Source organism: Sander lucioperca, chromosome 11 (assembly GCF_008315115.2).
Source record: "Sander lucioperca isolate FBNREF2018 chromosome 11, SLUC_FBN_1.2, whole genome shotgun sequence".
In the NCBI taxonomy this organism is placed as follows: domain Eukaryota; kingdom Metazoa; phylum Chordata; class Actinopteri; order Perciformes; family Percidae; genus Sander; species Sander lucioperca.
This window is the reverse complement of record NC_050183.1, coordinates 24,541,388-24,553,887: the sequence shown is the minus strand read 5'-3', so window position 1 is coordinate 24,553,887 and position 12,500 is coordinate 24,541,388. Positions and strand designations below refer to the sequence as shown.

General features: G+C 45.5%; 2 protein-coding genes across 2 annotated transcripts in view; one reads left to right on the top strand and one right to left on the bottom strand.

Annotated features, from left to right (window-relative positions):
* Positions 1-12,500, top strand: part of apc2 (APC regulator of WNT signaling pathway 2) — a 45,822-nt gene that overhangs the window by 10,186 nt on the left and 23,136 nt on the right. The window contains exons 3-7 of the mRNA XM_031322891.2: positions 502-592; positions 3,077-3,332; positions 4,114-4,222; positions 5,074-5,187; positions 6,001-6,075. Of these exons, the coding sequence (XP_031178751.2) occupies positions 502-592; positions 3,077-3,332; positions 4,114-4,222; positions 5,074-5,187; positions 6,001-6,075 (645 nt within the window). The remainder of the gene's footprint in view (positions 1-501; positions 593-3,076; positions 3,333-4,113; positions 4,223-5,073; positions 5,188-6,000; positions 6,076-12,500) is intronic.
* LOC118496220 (titin homolog) overlaps positions 6,097-12,500 on the bottom strand; it is an 8,597-nt gene continuing 2,193 nt past the window's right edge. The window contains exons 1-2 of the mRNA XM_036007045.1: positions 11,281-12,500; positions 6,097-6,755 (exon numbers count right to left, since the gene is read on the bottom strand). The exon at positions 11,281-12,500 is cut by the window's right edge and continues 2,193 nt beyond it. Of these exons, the coding sequence (XP_035862938.1) occupies positions 6,196-6,755; positions 11,281-12,500 (1,780 nt within the window). The 3' untranslated portion in view covers positions 6,097-6,195. The remainder of the gene's footprint in view (positions 6,756-11,280) is intronic.

Sequence of the window (12,500 nt, the reverse complement as noted above, 5' to 3'; positions counted from 1 at the left end):
ATAGACACAGGCTAATTATTGATCACTAAAATGATAGTTAACATTAGTAATTAAACTTAAACAGCTAATGGAAGTCCAAACTGCCTGAGAGCTTCTCCTGTACTATACGGTAATTCCTCTACTATGAGACAGTAAGTCTCGTGGTTATGACCCAATCGTTAGCCTATTTTTATAAAAACGTCTGCTACGGAGCCATAACGTGAGGTACAAGGTAATGGAGCCTTTTATACATTGTCGTGTTTCTTTAGAAATAAACAACGGACAAATAGAGTCTTTAAACTCTTCAGATCTAAAGTTATTCTCTGACAAAGTGACGCCAAAATGAATGGCAGTCAATGGGATGCTAACGGGAGGTGATGGCTTGGTAGCATCAAAATGGCGCCGTAGGAGGTTCGCGGTCCGAGGAGAAGCTGACCCCCTTGGTCTGAATGAATGAATGAGGCGTTCAGGTGTCCCTTCCAGTCTGTAAATGTGTGTCTCTGTCTCTGTCTGGTGATGCAGGAGGTGTTGAAGCAGCTGCAGAGTAAACTGGAGCAGGAGGCGGGAACTCTGGCCTCGTCGGGACGGAGCGACGTGCTGCACCAACTCAAAGGTCCCAATCACTGCTTTACACTGTCCTAATGTCCAATCACTGTTATAAAGGAGAATTCCGGCCAATTTTTACGTTAATCTTGATCGCTATAACTATGCTGGTACTTTCGTTTGAAAAAACTCGAGCTGAATCGGTGTGGTCAACAAGGAGTAGCTGCAGCTACGTATACTAGCGTCCACTGAGCTAACACGGCCTTTGTGCCTCTTAACAGACACAAAATGCAATTAAAATGTCTGCGCAACATGAGCAGGGCCCTTACGTGACAAAAAGATGCGTTTTCAACTCAGACATTGTTTAAATTCACCTACCCTGTCTCTGTCCTGCCTGTAGCTAGCTCGCCCTGCTAGCCCTAACCCTAACCCTAACCCTAACCCTAAGCTTAATTGATTTTACAATAACTTTGTGTATTTTCTTTATAGTCACTTTTTATTGTATTTTTTTCCACAATGATTTTTTTTAATTATAACAAGACATGAAGAGAAGAAACATAATTATAAACATCCCCTTTGAACTTGTATTTTAATTGGGTGTTAGTACAATGATATAAAATAAAATTATCTAGCAGTAAAAGTGATACAAATTACATCATACCAAATTAACTAAAAGTGCACCATATAGTCTGATTTCTCTCGAAGTGTACTGGATGTGTGCATGCATGTTAGTGGGATGGGTTTTTACAGGATGATTTTTCCATTTTTCCATGGCAGAATACGGTGCATGAAACTACAGCAGCATGACAGCCACATCGGGCGATTGTCACACTTGCCTGCACACTTACATACTTTGAGCAGACTTGGTGGTAAGGGCTTCAGACATTGTGATGGCAGGAGTGTGCCAAAGAGCTCCTTCTATCCATGTTCCATTGGCTCTAGTCTTGCTTTGGGGTCCTTGGCTGTTGCAAGCAAGTGGCATGCCGTATGAATGAGAAAAGCCCCTCATTGGATGTGGCCTCTGATCCCACTACTTGTGGGAGGGAGAGCATCAATTCCAGCACTTCCACTTGTGTAGATTTCTACCCTGAAGTCATCAAATGTCTTACTGTCCGTCCACACCGCCGCCGACTTGAGCTGCAAAGAAGCTCTGGCCGCCCGGTCGAGGACGCTGGTCAGAAAGTCCGGGGAAGCTGTTTGAGGCTTTGGCCGCTCTGACGTAGCAGCATTCTATGTTCATCATGGAAAAAGATCAAGCAGCCACTGCACGGCCAATACACTGACACTAGAAACCTTTTATAAATGACATATATAATGACAGAATGTGTATTGGTTGTTGGTCGCAGCGGTGTCTGTTAGCAGTTAGCTCGCTCGTTAGCCGCTGAACCGCAGCAGCGTGCAGGCAGAGCGAGCAGCCGCCAGCTGTTGATCCGTGCAGGACTTCACCGTGAGCGGACTGTTTAGAGACCATGTGACCGGCAGGTAACGTTAACTGGTCCCTATACGCAAATATCATAAATGATAGGGAACCCAGCAACGGCCATGATGAGCTTCTCCTCCTTTTTCTCTGAACTAATGTTTTGGTAGGAACCAAAGTTTACATCGTATGTTTTTCTGGGATCAGCCAGCGTGAAGGACGTCTATATTCTGATTGGTTGCCGCTGAACCGCGTCATAGCTCATTACCATAAAGTTGACCTACTTTCAACTTTCTGATTGACGCTCTGGTCGCTCAAAACGCCCAAAACGTGACGCCGACAGATCTGCCGCTCCTTGCAGCTGAGAGAAGCAGCTTCCATTGAAAATGAATGACTTCCTGTATCTTTAGAAGATCAAGTCGGCCGCGGTGTGGACGGACAGATAGCTGTTGTAGTTGACCTGGCCCCAGCCCAGACACGCACCAAGTACTTCTCAGCAAACGCTGCATCTTGCTCTGTCAAGGTGTCTGCCTCTCCAAACTTGGCTAAGTATTGGACAGGATCCCCACTTTGCTCATACAGTCATCTCCAGTCAGGATATGTGCTTTAATCAGTGTCTTTGACAGTCACACACCAAGACAAGAGAATGCTTGATGGAGTGGAAGCATTCGGCGCCTCTCACCAGTGCCATACTGCTAGTATGGGCTGTAGTGGAGAAGTGGAGGGAGGGAGTGATGGAGGGAGGGAGTAGTAGTTCTGGTTCTGGACTAATGGATGTCAGTGTGAGCGTCCGCTGGGGACCGATCGTTAATGAATCGACCTGATTGGCTGCAGCTGCTCTGCCTCGTTATGACTCGTCCAGTTAAACAGTTAATTTATTCGTCAGTTTGTCTGGAATTAAATTTCCTTTAATTTGGTTTAACTGCAGCAGCTGATGATGAGATTACAGGAATTATTCTGATTGTGGAGAGAGGGAGGGAAGGATGAAGGGAAGGGAGGAAGGGAGGGAGGGAGGGAAGGGAGGGAGGGAGGGAGGGAGGGAGGGAGGAAGGGAGGGAGGAAGGGAGGGAGGAAGGAAGGAAGGAAGGAAGGACCTTTATTATATGTATATATGTATATTATGGGATGTTTCCTCAGAGCTCCACATGGACCTGACTAACTACTATGAGCTGAAGCATCAGCCTCACAACCTGCGGCTGCTGGCGGACAGCCTGGGGGGGGCGGAGCCTCCCAGCAGAGCGCCGTCCCGTCTGAGCACGGCGTCCGGGGCCGAGGCCGCTGCCGCCATGATGCCGCATCACTTCCTGGACGGAGCGCCGCCTAAAACAGCTGTGATCAGCGGAGCGGACGGACGGATGAGCGACCATCACCAAGAGGAACTGTACAAGGAGAGGTGGGATATAAATATATTATTATTATTATTAAAGAGGAAATGGAAGGAAGGAAGGGAGAAAGAAAGGGAGAGAGGAAAGGGAAGAAGGGAGAGAGGGAAGGAAGGGAATAAGGACAAAAGGAAAAGAAGTAAGGAAAGGTTTATTATTCTAAGTATCAGACAACATTATGGGATGGATCCCTACAGAGATAGACCTTTTAGTTAAAGACTAAGATCCTTTTAGTTTAACATGAAACAGCCACGAAATCACAATCACCAAACTACACCAGACTCCATGTAAATAATCAGGACTTTTAGCGTGTATAGAGCCAGCATATTTCCACCAGACTCCATGTAAATAATCAGGACTTTTAGCGTGTATAGAGCCAGCATATTTCCACCAGACTCCATGTAAATAATCAGGACTTTTAGCGTGTATAGAGCCAGCATATTCCCACATGTAAGTGGGTGAATTAAGGGTTTATTTCAACCAAACCAGAGTGGTGATTGTTGGAACAGTGGAAAGATGAACCAAGACGGCTTTTGATAGTTTAATTTAGTTTTTGTCCACTTTGAATGAAGTGTGTTGTACGATGATAAAAGTACTGATTATTTACATGGAGTCTGGTGTAGTTTGGCGATGATGGTGATTTCAGGGCTGTTTCATGTTAAACCCACCAGAGTCCATGTAAATAATCAGTACTTTTATTTACCCTGTCACTGCCCTTTAAGAGGCTACCTCAACAATATGTTTAGATATTTAGGGTTTTGTTGGCGTTAACGTGTGCGTGGCCGTCTGCAGGAACCTGCTGCTCGGGGAGATCGACCGCGAGGAGAGGGAGCGCTGCTGGTACTTCAGCCAGCTGGAGGCGCTGTCACAGAGACTGGCTCAACTTCCTCGCATCGACACGGTGAGAACACGCACACATGCGCGTATACACACATATATACACACACACACACACACACACACACACACACACACACACACATATACACACACACACACATATACGGCACGCACGCACACACACATACACACAAACATAGACACACATGCACGCACACATGACACACACACATACACATACATACACATGCACGCACAGATACATGCACGAATACACACACACACATATACCGCACGCACACACATATACACACAAAAATAGACACACACGCACGCACACATACACACACACATATACACATGCACGCACGCACAGATACACGCACATACACACACACACATACCGCACGCACACACACACATACACACACACGCACATACACACACACACATACCGCACGCACACACACACATACACACACACGCACATACATACACACACATACCGCACGCACGCACAGATACACACAACCATAGACACACATGCACGCACACATGATACACACACACACACATACATACACATGCACGCACACGTCGCACAGATACACGCACGCGCATATACACATACCGCACATACACACACACATACACACACATATACACATGCACGCACATACACGCAGATACACACACACACACACATACCGCACGCACACACACACACACACACACACACACACACACACACACACACACACACACGTCTTTCATATCCAAGATAAACTGCTATTTTATCTGAACTATCCCTAATGGAATCCATAATGAATCAAATCAAATCGATTCAGGAAATCACTGGTGATGCCCCGCCCTAGTGCTGACCCGTTTCCTGTTTCCTGTGTGGTGTTGTAGTTTTCTCTGCAGATGGATCTGATCCGGCAGCAGCTGGAGTTCGAGGCGCAGCAGGTCCGATCCGTGATGGAGGAACGCTTCGGCACCAGCGACGAGATGGTTCAGAGAACGCAGGTGAGAGCGAGGCGGCTGATTGGTTCAGAGGACGCAGGTGAGAGCGAGGCGGCTGATTGGTTCAGAGGACGCAGGAGAGAGCGAGGCGGCTGATTGGACACTCGCTTACACCGAAAAAAGTTTAAACATTTTGAGAAAAAAAAGTCGGAATGTGTGAAGATAAAATGTTGGACGATTAGGAGAAAAAAAGCCCAAGTTTTAGAAAACAAATTGAGAATTTTTTTGTGGGAATATTTTAAGGAATGTATTACGTCATCAGAGACACATTAAAATAATATAAATATAACTTTATTAATAGTTGAGTTGTTGATGGGATGAAACGCAGACAGCTGGTTGGTGGAAACATCTGGACATGTCTGAACTGTATGTGTGTGTGTGTGTGTGTGTCTGTGTGTCTGTGTGTGTGTGTGTGTGTGTGTGTCTGTGTGTGTGTGTGCGTGTGTGTGTGTGTGTGTGTGTGTGTGTGTGTGTGTGTGTGTGTGTCTGTGTGTGTGTGTGTATGTGTGTGTGTGTGTGTCTGTGTGTGTGTGTGTGTGTGTGTGTCTGTGTGTGTGTGTCTGTGTGTGTGTGTGTGTGTGTGTGTGTGTCTGTGTGTGTGTGTGTGTGTGTGTGTATGTGTGTGTGTGTGTGTGTGTGTGTGTGTGTGTGTGTGTGTCTGTGTGTGTGTGTGTGTGTGTGTGTGTGTGTGTCTGTGTGTGTGTGTGTGTGTGTGTGTGTGTTTGTGTGTGTGTGTGTGTGTGTGTGTGTGTGTCTGTGTGTGTCTGTGTGTGTGTCTGTGTGTGTCTGTATGTGTGTATGTGTGTGTCTGTGCAGATACGTGTTGCTCGTCTGGAACAGCTGGAGAAGGAGCTACAGGAGGCCCGAGGGAGTCAAGAGACCCAGCTACAGGTCAGCCACACATTACTTTACAATACACACACATTAAAGTCAGATGGAACGGTGGATTTGGAGAATGGTGTCACTCCTCTAGCAGAGATCACTCCGTTAGCAGTCACATGTCTGTGCGGTTCACTGCAGCAGCCGTTCCCAGTCTAACTCCACCTGGCTCAGCGACACGGAGCCGTCGTACGCCCATACCCAGAACGCCGGGTACAGCGGCTCGGTGAAGGTGTCTCTGAAGGTGTGAAGGTGCACCATGGCGTCCTGCGAGACGCAGTAGAAGGACAGAGCGCCCGCGGACCAGTCCAGGTGCACGCCGACCCTTCGTGCGAAGGGTCGTGGCGCCGCAGCCCTGAATCTCCGGTTAGCGTGGCAAGGCGTGTAGCTTCCCTCCGAGCACTCCAGACTCCAGGAGCGCTCGTTGTGTCCCAGCAGGCAGCGTGCCGCGTCTCCGTCTCTGTAGATGTCGTTGTAGGCGATGCCGATGTCGGCGCCGCCGCTCCACTCCGCCTCCCAGTACGCCGAGTCCAGCAGCCCCTCCCGGCACAGGACCTGTGGGCAGCGCTGGAAGCGGTCCGGGTGCTCCGGCGGCCACAGCTCCGTCCACGCTCGAGTCACCGTCCGGTTGCTGTCGCTCAGACGCAGCTCTGAGTTGGCAGTGTTGGGGTCGAAGGTCAGATAACAGGCAACTGGGGGACAAAGTGGAAACATTAGTCATTAAAAAGCGACCAAAATACTCAAAGAAATGCTCCGTAAGACTAGCTTAGAAATCTAGACCACCCTATAGCGGCAGCAAATGTAATTTGCAGCCAGGGTCCATCTAGCAACTCTATGTTGGCTTGCGAGCTGGAAAAACCAAACTCTGGTCAGGCCAATCACATCATGTATAGAGTAGGTGGGCGGGGCTTATGGGCTGCTGCTTCTGGCGAACTTTTACTTCAGTTATTTGTATTCACAAATACGTGGTCGATAGCCTAGAAATCTACGTCTAGCAACTCTCCGTTGGCTTGCAAGCTGGAAAAACCAAATTCTAGTCATGCCAATCACATCGTGTATAGAGTCGGTGGGCGGGCCTTAACATAACGACGGCAGAGTTGCGACGGTTCCGCGTGAATTCCCTACTACTTGAAAACAAAGAAGATGGCTGCTGCTGCTGGTGAACAGCGGTCTTTGGATTCGGCTTTGGCCGTGACTCTGGAAGACTTGGAGTTCAGCTTTTCTTTGAGAAAAGAACAAAGAACGGCTCTGAAGTCATTCTTAAACAAGGAAGATGTGTTCAGAGTTTAAAGTTTAATCTATCAGCTAGCGTTGTTCTGATTGGTTGTAGAGCTATCCTATCGCGTGCAGAGGGAATTTGAAAGACAACCGTTGATCCCACCCCTCAGATTGAGCCCAGCCAATGGGGAGTTCAAGCTACTGTAATGCACCGAAAGCACCAAAAACTTCAAAAACCCTGCTGAAATCGCTGGGGAAAAAAGTGTCAACCGCGTTAAAAAAAGGTTTAAAAAATGCGTCAAAAAAGAAACTCATTTAACTGGCAGAGTCGGGGTCAAAGGTCAGATAAAGTACGGAAACACGAGTCCATTCAGAAATTCATCAAATCATTTTGATGATTTGAAAGAAAACTAATTTCTGCCAAAAGCAGCAAAAAACGTTGAAAAAAACGCTGAAAACGCCAAAAGAAGTTTCAAAATGGTCGAAAGAACATTCTATGACTTAAAAAAACGCTGAAAAAAATTGAAAAAATTGTTGAAAAAAGCTTCAAAAATGACAATAAATTATCTGAAAGCGCCAAAAAGAAACTCAGAATCCTCCTGTTGTCCTCGGGTCACATTTGACCCATTTTCAAAAAGTTTCTATATCAGAAAATTTGGGTTTTCTTTCAACCAAATTGTCAAAAAAAAAATAACGTGGATGGTTCCCTACAACGCTTTTCACTAGTTAAATAATCACTTCACTACTCACATTGAATTTGGCATTTGAAGATCATACTTGATAAGAGAACGTCAAAAAGAGAGAGTCTTACGGTTTTCATTTTAAATTTGGACCCAGAAAAACTAAAAGGTTGCGTGGTCGACGGGAAGACACCAGAAGGGTTAACTGGCACAGTCTCTAAACATGAGAACAATGTTCTGTCTAAGATGTGAAGCAGATCTGTGTGAACTTACAGTTCTTCACCGACCACGAGTTTCCTCCTGGCCGACCCCTGCAGGAACAGAAATAACATCATACAGGAGATACTTGGACACAAGGTCCCAATGTTGGGTCCAACATTGGCTGTAAAGATAAAGAAGAACGGGACGGTTGGGTTTAGGAAGAGAAGAACGGGACAGTTGGGTTTAGGTAAAGAAGAACGGGACAGTTGGGTTTAGGTATAGAAGAACGGGACGGTTGGGTTTAGGTATAGAAGAACTGGACGGTTGGGTTTAGATAAAGAAGAACGGGACGGTTGGGTTTAGGTAAAGAAGAACGGGACGGTTGGGTTCAGGTAAAGAAGAACGGGACGGTTGGGTTCAGGTAAAGAAGAACGGGACGGTTGGGTTTAGGTAAAGAAGAACGGGACGGTTGGGTTTAGGTAAAGAAGAACGGGACGGTTGGGTTTAGGTAAAGAAGAACGGGACAGTTGGGTTTAGGTAAAGAAGAACGGGACAGTTGGGTTTAGGTAAAGAAGAACGGGACAGTTGGGTTTAGGTATAGAAGAACGGGACGGTTGGGTTTAGGTATAGAAGAACTGGACGGTTGGGTTTAGATAAAGAAGAACGGGACGGTTGGGTTTAGGTAAAGAAGAACGGGACGGTTGGGTTCAGGTAAAGAAGAACGGGACGGTTGGGTTCAGGTAAAGAAGAACGGGACGGTTGGGTTTAGGTAAAGAAGAACGGGACGGTTGGGTTTAGGTAAAGAAGAACGGGACGGTTGGGTTTAGGTAAGGAAGAACGGGACGGTTGGGTTTAGGTATAGAAGAACGGGACGGTTGGGTTTAGGAAAAGAAGAACGGGACGGTTGGGTTTAGGTATAGAAGAACGGGACGGTTGGGTTTAGGTATACAAGAACGGGACGGTTGGGTTTAGGTAAGGAAGAACGGGACGGTTGGGTTTAGGTATACAAGAACGGGACGGTTGGGTTTAGGTATAGAAGAACGGGACGGTTGGGTTTAGGTATAGAAGAACGGGACGGTTGGGTTTAGGTATAGAAGAATGGGACAGTTGGGTTTAGGTATAGAAAAACGGGACGGTTGGGTTTAGGTATAGAAGAACGGGACGGTTGGGTTTAGGAAAAGAAGAACGGGACGGTTGGGTTTAGGTATAGAAGAATGGGACGGTTGGGTTTAGGTAAAGAAGAACGGGACGGTTGGGTTTAGGTATAGAAGAACGGGACGGTTGGGTTTAGGTAAAGAAGAACGGGACGGTTGGGTTTAGGTATAGAAGAACGGGACGGTTGGGTTTAGGTAAAGAAGAATGGGACAGTTGGGTTTAGGTAAAGAAGAACTGGACGGTTGGGTTTAGGTAAGGAAGAACGGGACGGTTGGGTTTAGGTATAGAAGAACGGGACGGTTGGGTTTAGGTAAAGAAGAACGGGACGGTTGGGTTTAGGTAAAGAAGAACGGGACAGTTGGGTTTAGGTAAAGAAGAACAGGACAGTTGGGTTTAGGTAAAGAAGAACTGGACGGTTGGGTTTAGGTAAAGAACAACGGGACAGTTGGGTTTAGGTAAAGAAGAACAGGACAGTTGGGTTTAGGTAAAGAAGAACTGGACGGTTGGGTTTAGGTAAAGAAGAACGGGACGGTTGGGTTTAGGTAAAGAAAAACGGGACAGTTGGGTTTAGGTGACGTATACCGAACGGTTCTCTCTGGAAAGCGTTACCTGTGGTTGGACTTACCTCATGTCGTCTATGTTTGAGTCTCTCAGACGGAAGAATTTGATCTCAGAGGACAGCAGCTGCGGAGGAAGAGTCTCTGATGGCTTTTCTTCTCGTTCTGGTTCTTCTTTGTTCATCCGCTCGTCGTCTGCTGTCTCACTCGACTCGTCACTCTCATATCTCTGCTCAGCTGTAGAGTTGATATACAGAACAATACTTAACCCTCGGCTGTTACCTAGCATTGAGTTACAGAAGCTTAAGTAACAGAGTGACAGTGACTGATCTTCAACTTTAGACGCGAGTGATTTAGGAGAAAGGCATTTTTTAGCCTTCCTCCTTCCTGGGTGAATGTATGAACGTAAGTGTGAAAATTCTCTCACAAAACAATCCTCGTTACGTAATGGTATCCTTTGCGTTTTTGTAAGAGAGTATACTGAAATCCTTGACCTTTCCTAGTGGGTATACTCCGTATACCTGCGTCTCACGTAGACCAGGGGTTTTCAAACTTTTTGTGTGTGTGGCCCACTATTTGTAATCAAGAATTTTTGCGGACCACCTCATAATACACATAATAAAATATGTCAACACACAGTCCTACCTGAATTAATCTGCACCTCTTAAATAATAGGCCTAGTAGCACTAAAACTATAACTGGTCATTGCATCAGTACAACAGGCTCGTTAAAAGAAAGTTTACTTCAACGGCTGCCACACATATTTCATTTATTTATTTAATCAAGCACCCAAGGGCATAATCAGGTTTATTTGAAAAACAGGCTTATTGCCATAGCAATGGAGTTTTAAATCTATACAGTAATAAGAACATTTGGATGTAGTCACAATTTCAAAACCTAGCCTTTTTTAGTAATATATATATATATATATAGCTATATATATAGTATATCTTGACAATTTAATTTAAATTTAAATTTTATATCAAGGGTTAGGGTTAGGGTTAGGGTTACGATACATTCATTCACAAAGAAAATTGGTGTCCTTAAAGATTGGATTTTTCCTCATTTTTTTAATTAAGGCATTAAGATCAATTTGCAAAAGATGATTTTTTTATTCCTCTTTTTATTCAACTTTAGCATGGGTGTCCTAATTTTTTCACATGACTGTACATATTCTTACATTTTTATGGGAATTCCCTGGTAAAATGAAGGTTAAAAACTTATTTTATATTGTATTTTGCTTTTCCACGGACCACCTGCAGTTCCCTCATGGACCACTAGTGGTCCATGAACCACAGTTTGGGAATGACTGACGTAGACTACACCACTGCGAAGCTGTGACGTAAAGTTGTTCAAATCTCTGATGGATAATCTGTAAGTTTTACGGTGAAAAAGACTGATCTTACCTGCCTGTGATGTAGGAATCATCTCCTCACGGTGTTGTGTCTCAGAGAGACTTGTAATTTCATTTACTTCCACTTCATTCATCCCGTCTTTCAGGTTGTCGTTGATTTTCTCAGCGTCGACTGTCTCTTCGTTTTGCTCCGAGACGTTTCCTTTAAAACCAGCAAACTGGCTGATCTCTGAGATTATACTTTCATTTTCTGCACTGCTCTCTACTTTCTGAGGAGTCTTTCTGAACAGACTTAGTACAAAGGGTTCTTCGGTTCTTTCAGCTTTTATTTTGAAGGTGTTGGATGAGTCTTCCTTCGCCGTGACGCCCTTGTGGTCTCGCTCCTTTGAAGGACCGAGTCTGAAGACGTTCGAGACGTCTTTAAAGTTAAGAAAGCTCAGACGGTTGATGGTTTCCTCGTGTTGTGTTTCAGAGACACTTGTAGTTTCAGCTACTTCCATTTCTTTCATCCCGTCTTTCAAGTTGTCGTTGATTTTCTCGGCGTCGACTGTCTCTTCATTCTGTTTTAAGACATTTCCTTTAAAACTAGCATCTATTTCTTCCTTCGTTTGCTCGCTCGTCTCTGAGATTATCTTTTTATCTTCTGCACCGCTCTCTACTTTCTGAGAAGTCTTTCTGAACAGACTTAGTAAAAAGGGTCCGTCGGTTCTTTCAGCTTTTATTTTGAAGGCGTTGGATGAGTCTTCCTCCGCCGTGACGCCCTTGTTGTCTCGCTCCTTTGAAGGATTGAGTGTGAAGACGTCTGAAGAAGCTTTTATTTTGAAGGCGTTGGATAAGTCTTCCTTTGCCGTGACGCCCTCATTGTCTCGCTCCTTTGAAGAAGCTTTTATTTTGAAGGCATTGGATGAGTCTGGCTCCATTGAAGAAGCTTTTATTTTGAAGGCATTGGATGAGACTTCCTCCGCTGTGACGCCCTTGTGGTCTCGCTCCTTTGAAGAAGCTTTTATTTTGAAGGCGTTGGATGAGACTTCCTCCGCTGTGACGCCCTTGTGGTCTCGCTCCTTTGAAGAAGCTTTTATTTTGAAGGCGTTGGATGAGTCTCGCTCCTTTGAAGGACCGAGTCTGAAGACGTTCGAGACGTCTTTAAAGTTAAGAAAGCTCAGACGGTTGATGGTTTCCTCGTGTTGTGTTTCAGAGACACTTGTAGTTTCAGCTACTTCCATTTCTTTCATCCCGTCTTTCAAGTTGTCGTTGATTTTCTCGGCGTCGACT